The 9,921-nt window shown below is 57.7% G+C and overlaps 1 protein-coding gene across 1 annotated transcript; it reads left to right on the top strand.

Annotated features, from left to right (window-relative positions):
- Positions 1–464: 464 nt before the first annotated feature.
- LOC101399476 (keratin, type II cuticular Hb6) lies at positions 465–7,828 on the top strand. Its single transcript, XM_014786501.2, has 9 exons — positions 465–1,143; positions 1,906–2,114; positions 2,915–2,975; positions 3,712–3,807; positions 4,036–4,200; positions 4,491–4,616; positions 4,857–5,077; positions 6,934–6,965; positions 7,105–7,828. Exons 1-9 carry the CDS (start codon positions 775–777, stop codon positions 7,266–7,268), a joined length of 1,443 nt encoding a protein of 480 aa, XP_014641987.2. The 5' UTR covers positions 465–774; the 3' UTR covers positions 7,269–7,828.
- Positions 7,829–9,921: the final 2,093 nt, after the last annotated feature.

The following is a 9,921-nucleotide window of genomic DNA, read 5'->3' as shown; positions in this document are numbered from 1 at the left end:
GGGACTGGTCTGTGTGGAAGAGGGGGTAGGAGAGTGCATACGTGAGCTCATGTGTGTGTGTGTGAGAGAGAGACAGAGACAGAGACAGAGACACAGAGAGACACAGAGACAGAGAGAATATGTTGATAGGTGTAGGTGAGGGATTTGGGAGCAGGTGTGGGGTGTTGGGTTCGTGTGTGGGTGATTAAGTGAGACATTGTGTAAGTATGGGGCTTTGGCGGTGCAGAAAGAGGCCGGCAGTGTGAGGGAAATCACCAAGCGCACCCCAAGTTCCACATCCTCTTCTGTTGATCCTTCGCTTCCTCGGGGTTCCGGGGCCGGCCAGATCAGCACCACGGACAGCGGCGCCGACCTCATCCCGCAGGGCGGCTCCGGAGAAGCCTCAGCTCCGCCCCTGCCCCGCCTTCCATTCCAACCTGAGTCACCTCTCCCCCATCCTCCAAACCCTGAGCTTCGCCAACTGTGATTGCGGTGGTTGGGGTGGGTGTGGGGGAGGTGAGCTGGCCCTTTGAAGATAAAAATTGTGAGTTTAGGGTAAAAGGCCATAAACAGCTGGCCGCATCTGGCCCCCAATTAAGTACATTTAGGGAGGAGCGACAGCAGCTGAACAAACCAAGCCTATAAAGGCGTCTAATTGCTCCTAACCCCGTGGACGCATCAGGCTCTCCACACATATAAAAGGCCCAAAGATGACCAAGACCTAAACACCTCCTCCACCGTGCCCTCAGTTAGGACATCTCCCTCCTCAGAGCTTCCGTGCCCCAAAGAAGCACCATGACTTGTGGATCTTACTGTGCTGGCCGCGCCTTCAGCTGCGCCTCGGCCTGCGGGCCCCGGCCCGGCCGCTGCTGCATCACGGCCGCCCCCTACCGCGGCGTCTCCTGCTACCGCGGCCTCTCCGGGGGTTTCGGCAGCCGCAGCCTCTGCGGGGGCTTCCGCGCCGGCTCCTGCGGCCGCAGCTTCGGATACCGCTCCGGCGGCGTGCGCGGGCCCAGCGCGCCCTGCATCACCACCGTGTCGGTCAACGAGAGCCTCCTGGCGCCCCTCAACCTGGAGATCGACCCCAATGCGCAGTACGTGAAGCAAGAGGAGAAGGAGCAGATCAAGAGCCTCAACAACAGGTTCGCTGCCTTCATCGACAAGGTGGGTGTCCTTGATCACGCCTTTCCTGAACCTCACCCATGCTCAGGACTCAGGATGAGCACTCAGGGAGAGTCTGAGGCAGAGAGACCTCTGCCTGCAGGAGTGCCCAGTCTGATTGGGGTGTCAGACAGACACACAGACACAAACAGGCACTCACACAAGACCAGACAGACTCTGTTGAGAGTTCAGATAGGCAGGGCTTGTGGAAAAAACGTGTGACCTGGCTGCCCTAGGGCACAAGCCAGACTTCAGGAGGTCGGGAAGGAGTGTGAGGGCTGCTTCTGAGATCACAGAGGTTTGGACTGCCCCAGACTGCAGCTGTGTTCCCTCTGAGGGGGTGGGGTGGATTGGCTGTCAGATGAAGTGGGGAGGGGATAGGGTAGCTAAGCTCTCCTCTAGATGGCCTGTGACATCCTCCTGGTCCCAGAAACCCCATGCTGTGACTGAATCTGGGGGCTTTGCCTAAGAGGGCTCCTCCTCTGGGTCCAGGGTGAGGGGCTGAGCTTTCCACCTGGCTCCTGACCACACGACCTGGACGCATCAGGTGGGGATAACTCTTGCTCCCATCCCTAAGCTGGAAAATCCAGACAGAGAACCCAATCAGGAAATCCAGAGGTTGCCTTGTGTCCCACTGCCCAGCTCTGTCTAATCTCTGCTGAGCTCTGGGTTGGGAGTGTACCTGAAAGCAATCACCTCTCTCCCCCAAATTGGCTTTGGGGCGCCAGGAGCCTTCTGACCCCTCCTCCCCACCCCGAATGGCAGGTGCGCTTCCTGGAGCAGCAGAACAAGCTGCTGGAGACCAAGCTGCAGTTCTACCAGAACCGCAAGTGCTGTGAGAGTAACCTGGAGCCGCTGTTCAGCGGCTACCTCGAGACGCTGCGGCGGGAGGCCGAGTGTGTGGAGGCCGACAGCGGGAGGCTGGCCTCGGAGCTCAACCACGTGCAGGAGGTGCTGGAGGGCTACAAGAAGAGGTGAGTGCAGCCGGGGGTTACACTGGGCACAGGAAATGACTTAGGCAGGCATCTGGGCAACAACTGCACTGATGAGAGGATCCTGCTACAGCCCACCAACCTGGCCTGCATGGCCACTTGCCCTGCTGGGAAATTCTTCTCAGGTCTAATCCAATGGGCTTGAACCTAAGTGTAGGGCCGGGTTCCCCCTGGAGACATCTCTCCTACCTCAGCCTTCTCTTCCCTGATCCTGACCATCAGCAGCTGTCCCCTGTGCTCTGTGGGGAGGAGGCTTCTGCCATCTCCCGGGCCTTCTCCTCCTGCCCTCTCAGGCTCCCACTGTAGCACCTGGACCCAATGTGAGCATCTGGGTGACTCAGAGCTGACAGGTCGTGGGGCTCTGGGGGTCCTACAGCCTAGGGTACTGAATGCTGATGGCCCATGGGTCTCATGGGCCCCTACACCTGAGCAAGGAGGGACACCCAGGGGAGAGGAGGCTGAGCCTCAGTGCCCCGAGGTGACGCTGTCCACTCCTGGCATGGGGCTGGGTGCTGAGGCTTATGTGCCTCCGGAGGTGACCTCAGAGCAGCTTTGGGAACAGGGCTGTGAGGTCCCAGAAGATTAGCCCCAGAGCCCTCAATTCACAGTGGAGAGAGAATCACAGACACACCCCAATCCAAGCAGACAGGACCCAGCAGGGCTGCCGGGGGCCCAGCTGAGTGGGGAGGTTCCTAATACTTCCCCCGTCCCTGGGGTGAAGTGGAGGGGTCTGGGGAGACCTGCCCTCCTGTAACCTTCCTCTCTGCCCTCCTGTGCCTCAGGTATGAGGAGGAAGTTTCTCTGAGAGCGACAGCTGAGAACGACTTTGTGGCTCTGAAGAAGGTGGGTGCCATGGGATCGGGAGGCACAGACACGAGGGACCTCAGAATGACAGACTTTTCTCGGGGAGACTCAGGGTCCCCATTTCAGTGTGGGGTGCAGTGACCTTGCCACATGAGGTGGGAAATCCCCAGAGATCAGGTCATGAAAGGCACGTCCAGGCCTTGACCGAGGGCAATAACCTGGAATACCCACTCCCACGCTGCCCTGCGGCAGGGGGATGGCCGGGTTGCCCCCTGGATGTCCGAGGTCCACACGGACGCACGGCAGCTTCAGTGTCTCTGTTGAGGGACACTGTGCTGTCGAGGCCTGTGGGACATCTGACCCAGAGCAGGGCCACAGTCCCAGGCTTGGGGGAGGATGGAGCAGAACCAGGAGTGGCCAGGTGCAGTCCTGGAGGACCATGGGGGGCAGTGAAGGGTCAAGGTGGCCGAGCGGGGGAGTCTGCCTGGCAGGCCTCCTGGAACAGGGGAGGGTGGAAAGGAGAGCCAGGAGGGCAAGCTGTCCCCGGTGGGGGGTGAAAGGCTGGTGGCCCATCTCCAAGGCACCAGGGTTTGTTCTCAGAAGTGGCGGGGGTGGGGAGCCCATCCTTGGCGGTCTGAAGGTATGGAGATGGCATGGGATGGGAACACTGGGCAATCCTTTCCCCTGGCCTCCACGTAATGGGTGAGAAGAGAGAGGAGTGTGGGGTGACGATCACCAGGGGTCCTCTGAGCTCAAAGACTCCCCACCTTTCCAGGACGTGGACTGCGCCTACCTCCAGAAGTCAGACCTGGAGGCCAACGCGGAGGCTCTGACCCAGGAGGTCGACTTCCTGCGGCGACTCTATGAGGAGGTGAGGCGGCGTGGTGCCGGCAGAAAACCAGCAGCCGGCCTGGAAGAGAGGGCACTGGCTTGGGACTAGAGGGGGACGGGGATGTGGGCAGGGGGTTGCCGTCCATGAGGCTCTCAGAGCGGGCAGGGCTGAGGACCAGGGAAGGGCTGAGAAGACGGTCCAGGCTATGGTGGGTGAGGCTGTGCTGTGAACAAGAGCCTTCCACTCCCCGCCACCCCCCCATCGCAGGAGATCCGTGTTCTCCAAGCCCACATCTCGGACACCTCGGTCATCGTCAAGATGGACAACAGCCGGGACCTGAACCTGGACAGCATCGTGGCTGAGATCAAGGCTCACTACGACGACATCGCCAGCCGCAGCCGGGCCGAGGCTGAGAGCTGGTACCGCACCAAGGTGAGTGGCACAGAGCACTTGCCTTCTACCTATGGCAGTGGGAGGGATGCAAGGTATATATTAGCAAGGCTTCTTTTGTCAGGGGATTCTGATCCCTAAGGCAATTGTGGTGTGTACTTCCCTAGAGATGGTAAGAAAGGCAGACAGCTCTCAGGTTGGGGTGGCTGAGCAGGGCTGCCATGTGTGGTTGCACAGGATGAGCACTGTGCAACCTGTACTATCATCTGTGGTGTCCCAAATGGGTGGGATTTCCCATCCTGAGCCTCAGGAGCTTCTCTGCTTCCCCCCAGTGCGAGGAGATAAAGGCCACGGTGGTCCGGCACGGGGAGACCCTGCGCCGCACCAAGGAGGAGATCAACGAGCTGAACCGCCTGATCCAGAGGCTGACCGCCGAGATCGAGAATGCCAAGTGCCAGGTAATGGTCGTTTGGGGCCCACCCAGGGTGTGTGAGCCCAGTGTGGATCTCAGCACTCATCCTCCAGCCCGTGTGCATGACTAGAGTCCCTACTTGTGGTCGCTCAGGGAGACCCAGGTGATGAGGGCGAGAGGCCTGTTCCTGGGTGTTCCTAGCTGGGCAGGAGGACTGGACATGTGCAGGAAATGGACAGAGAGACCCAGGGACCATGACCCACCTCGTTCTCTTCTGGGTCCCCAGAACTCCAAGCTGGAGGCCGCCGTGGCCGAGGCCGAGCAGCAGGGCGAGGCGGCCCTCAGTGACGCCCGCAGCAAGCTGGCCGGGCTGGAGGGCGCCCTGCAGAAGGCCAAGCAGGACATGGCCTGCCTGCTGAGGGAGTACCAGGAGGTGCTGAACTCCAAGCTGGGCCTGGACATCGAGATCGCCACCTACAGGCGCCTGCTGGAGGGCGAGGAGCAGAGGTGGGTACCGTAGCGGATTCCTCTCCTGGCCCTGCCTGTGTTCTCCCCGTATGTCGTCTCTCACACTCTGGGTATCACACGACTTCCACTTCCAACCCTCCCCTTCCTGCACCGGGACAGGTAATTTGACTAAGTCCTTTGGGTATGTTTCTACCTCGTTTGAATCTCTCATGCCCACCACATGCTGATCTGGGTCTGACTCCTTTTGCAAATCTGTCCCTCGGGCAGGTGTCAAGCTCTAGTAATCACTGTTCTGAGCAGCCCAGCCTAGGCCACCTTCCCTCGATAGTGCTCCTTCTGTCTCGGGCCATTGTTGCATATGCCCCTCCGGATTCCAGCTCTCTTTTCAAGCCTGGCCCTGGCCCAGCCCTGGGATTTTTCCCATCTTGACAGCTTCAATAGGGGATTTTCCCAACTGACACTTACCTATTCGAACTACAGGGAGTCCCCCTCGTGGTCTTCCATTGCAGCAGGTAGGACTGAGGGCAGAGAGACAGCAGGGATTTGTCCCTTGAGGCAGTTTCACTCGGCTCTGGGCATTTTTGCTTGTTGCTCGTGTTAGGGGCAGAGGAGACTCATTGGTCATTAGCCTTCCCATGGCTGGAGGGCAGCTGAACAGCTCCTATGAGGACAACACTCCCAGAAAGTTGCCCTTGGGTTCTTTCCCCGGGTTTGCCAAGTGCTCACACCCTGAGCCTTCCTCTTCTGTGTACAGCTAGGCCCCTGCCCCAGGGCAGAGGAGAGTGAGGATGCAGAGGGAGCATCCTGTGTACTGGGGAGATGGGGACCGAGGTTTGGTACCAGAATCAAAGTGATCCTGTGGTGAGACTTGCAACAAACTCAAGTAATTGCACTGGAGAGCTCAGAGACATGGGGCTCCCCGGGCCTGGGGAGTTTCATTAATGAAGAATCCCAGGAAGAGGAATCTTTCAAGACTGAGTTTGGAAGTTGGAGAGACACGTGGACACTGCACTGGAAGCTTTGTCCCCCCCACCCCCCGCCACACCGGCCCTTGGAGGGAACTCAGAAGCTTTGGTGTGGGTCCCTAGGAAGCCTGGGTGTGGGATGATTAAACAGTGGGCTGCAGATTCTCCTCAGATCTGAAGCTGATTTCTATAGCACTTTGCTGCAGTCCCCTCAGGGGGTCTCCAGTTTGTCTCCTTGGGGAGACAGTGTTGTGTGGGCAGCAAAGGCATGCTGGGTGGAGTTAGGTGGCCCCAGGTATAGCCCTGCCTCTATCACTGGTTGTTTCCTCCCTCTGGGCCTCAGTTTCTCCATCAGTCAAACGAGGGAATGGGCGTAGATAGATCTGAGCCCGTTCTGAATGGATTCTAAGATCCCATTCATTCACACAACATTTATGGAGCCACACACTGTTTTAGGCACTGTCGATTCTGTAAGGGGGAAAAGCATCGACAAAATCTCCTGCCCTCCTGAAGCTACGTTCTCATGACACCAATCAGACCAGATTTAGGAAGTGACATCTGCCACCCCTCAAACGCACTTACAGGTCAATCAGAACCTACGGAAGTAGGAGCAGCTAACATTTCTGGAGTGCTCACTGTGTGGCTGCACTAGGCACTTACACGTGTCATTTGATGTCATTCTCACAGCAGATCTAGGCGTAGATTTGACCGGTGAGGAGGCGGGCTGAGGGAGGGCAAATCTTAGGTTGCTCAGCTAATAAGAAGTAAAGAGCCCCGCATTCTGTCTCCAGAACCCTCCCGCGGTGACTGGGCTGCCCTGGCTTCTGGATTGGTCCGTTTATTGCCCTTCCCACCCATCTCACCTTTCACCTTGGCTGCGGGGACGGCGGCTTTTCCGCGGCACTGACCTCTCTTTTCCTTTCCCAACAGGCTGTGTGAGGGCGTTGGCTCCGTGAATGTCTGTAAGTAGCAGGAGCCCTCCCCCATCTCCCGCCGGGGTGTTCCCAGTGCCCTTGGGGAGGGGGCATTTTCGTTTGCCCCAAAGCCGCCTGCCTGTGGCCGTGCCTGACACTCGTCTCTGCCTGTTCTCCCCGCAACCAGGCGTCAGCAGCTCTCGCGGTGGCATCGTCTGTGGCGATCTCTGCGCCTCTGGTGCTGCCCCTGCGGTCACCACGAGCGTCTGCAGCGCCCCCTGCAGCGGCAACGTGGTGGTGGGCACCGCCAACGCCTGCGCCCCCTGCACCCTGGGCTGTAAGAGGTGTTAGGAGGCCGCAGCCTCCGTGAGCGCGCGTCACCGTCTGCCTCGGCCAGCCAGGACCCCGCGCAACCGGACCGCCGCCCCTCCCGCTGCCCCGCGCACCAGCCGCCGGCCTGCGGGGAACCGGTCGCCAGAGGTGTGCACTCTGCACACCCTCCCCACCTGCTCCCTCTGTGCGCCATCCCCCAGGCGCAGTGAGCCTGGGGAGGCGGGGCGGCACCTCTGCCTCTTTCTGTAGCTTCTCCTAGTAGTCTATTTGTCGTCCTGAGGATTCATCCTTTCTTCTGCCTTCTGCTTTCTGCTGGATTCATTGGTCCTGCCTGACCTCTTCATCCGACCATGGAGGAACAGGGCAGGCCCCACAATCTTCCTGTCTGCCTGTACCTGTGGAATGGAGATGGGGAACACTGATGGAGGTTTTCCTGTGACTCTGTGGGGGACATGGCCCGTGGGAGGGGAGAACATTTCCTTCTAGGGCTGCCTCTAAAAAGCCAATGACTCAACTGCCTGCCCATTTGTTTGCCTTTGTGTCACTCTGTTTCCAATAAACTCATTGTAGCTGATCAAACCTGGTGCCTCCAAGTCTTGAGAATGCCAGGGGCCTCTTGTGGGGGTGATCCCACCAGAGATTCCCTCAGGACCTCTCCATCCACTTGGTCATCTTTCAGTAGGTGAAAATGACCGCAGGAGGCGCTGCCCATCTGGTCTGGAGCAGCCCAAGCCTGGGGGAAACGAGAGAAGACTCAGGGAGGTGGGGAATCTTGCGTGGTCATGGGTTTCTCTAAACCAAGGTTTCTCAAGTTCAATGCTATTGACATTTTGGGCTGGAGAATTCTTTGTTATGGGGCTGTCCTCTGCACTGCAGGGAGTTTAGCAGTATCCCTGGCCTCTACCCAGTAGATGCCAGCAATACACCCCCATTCCCAACTGTGACAACCAAGAGGCCTCTAGACCCGGCCTAATGGGCCCTAGGGGTTCTCAACCAGAGTGATTTTGCTCCCCGGGGGCATTCCTGGAGGGGGAAGTGCCTGAGAAAATGAGTGAAGGTGGGAATGGGAGGCAGGCCCGGGAGCCGAGCAGTGCACGTTAAGAGGAGGAGCACTGGGTTGAGAGTCAGAAGAACGAGACTTCTAGTCCGGAGTCCTGACTCTGCCATTTCCCAAATGTGAGACTTGGGGCAAATGGCTTCCAACTTCTGAGCTTCAGTTTCCTCGGCCGTAGGATGAGGGAGGTTAGACAGTATTCCTAAGGTCCCTTCTGGTTCCCTAAGTGAGATTATGTATTTAAAAGGGTTTTGTTGATACAAAGCTATGCTGGACTGCTGGTTCAGCCGTTACTAGTTCTGTGACCGTGGGCAAGTCACCAGTCCTCATTGAGCTTTAGCTTTGTCATCTGTAAAGTGGAACGATGACCCCTCCTGTGTTGTAGGGAGGTGTTTCAGGTATGTATCGCACATGGCAAATCACTCCAAAATGTAGAGGCTTAAAACAATAATACTTTCTCATTTCTCATGATTCTGTGGGCTTACCGGGCGGTTCTTCTGCTTTGTGTGGTGTTGTCTGGGGTGCTAGGGTGTCTGGAAGGTCCAAAATGGCCTCATTCCGCACGGCCGGATTTGGTGTTGGCCACCAGCCGGGAGTTCAGTGGGAGCTGTTGGCCAGAGTGTATCAGTCAGGGTCTAAGCAGGGGACGATAATTTGAACAGATGAAGTTTAATGTAAAGAATTGTTAACTGTAACAGGGGAGTGGAGTAACGAGGGATTGGCTAGTAAAACCAAGAAATCTAAAGAATACAGGAGCTGCAGACGTAAGGAGCAGCCCCTCCTCCTGTTCTGACGTGGTGCATCCAAGGAGGACCCCCTGTGGCTGAGGTCCACATCTTGCTGGATAAGACTCATGGTACGTGGCAGTGCCATACTGGCAGAACTTGCTGGAATCCACCCTTTTGAATTTGCTAGAATTCTGCCCTCTATGCTCTTAGGGAAAGCTGTTCGTGAAGACATGTCTCCACCTCAAAACCACCCGAGAAGGATACTGGAGGCTGCTAGCCACAGGCTGCCGCTGGCCACTGTGCACCGCAGGAGCTGAGCTCTGGAGAAACTGTGCTCGCTCCAGGAATCTGCCTAGAGGAGCACCCTGGATCCGGAAGGAAAACCCCTTCCTCCTGCAATCTCCCTCCAGCGCCCTCTACTGACAAAGCTCAATATTGTGCCGGCAGACAAGGGAAAAATACGTAAAGGGCCTCTCTCCATTTTCTCAGAGCAGGCCATGATACACAGAGCAGGCAGACAATAGATTCATCACTGGCGTATGGAGACTCGGTTCTCCTCCACAGGGGCCTTTCTCACGTGGCTGCGTGGGCTTGCTCGCCGCCTGGTGGCTGGGTTCCAGGAAGAAGGAGGGACGGAAGCAGAGGCTGCCAGTCCTCTTTGGGCCTGAGCTCAGAAGGTCACTTCCACCACGTTCTGTTGGCCAAAGCAGTCACAAGACCAGCCCAGATTCAAGGGGAGGGAAATCGGCTCCATCTTTGAGATGAGGAGTGGCATGCATAGAGAGGGGAGGGATCGCTGGGGGCCATTTCTGAAGATAGCTACCGCAGGAGGATTAAATGAGATGAGACATATAAAAGTTTACAGTATAGTGCAGCACATAATTGCGAC

This window comes from Ceratotherium simum, chromosome 17, assembly GCF_057802395.1.
Source record: "Ceratotherium simum simum isolate JZ-2026a chromosome 17, ASM5780239v1, whole genome shotgun sequence".
Lineage (NCBI taxonomy): Eukaryota > Metazoa > Chordata > Mammalia > Perissodactyla > Rhinocerotidae > Ceratotherium > Ceratotherium simum.
Note: the sequence above shows the minus strand (reverse complement) of the source record. Positions and strands in the feature narration are given on the sequence as shown.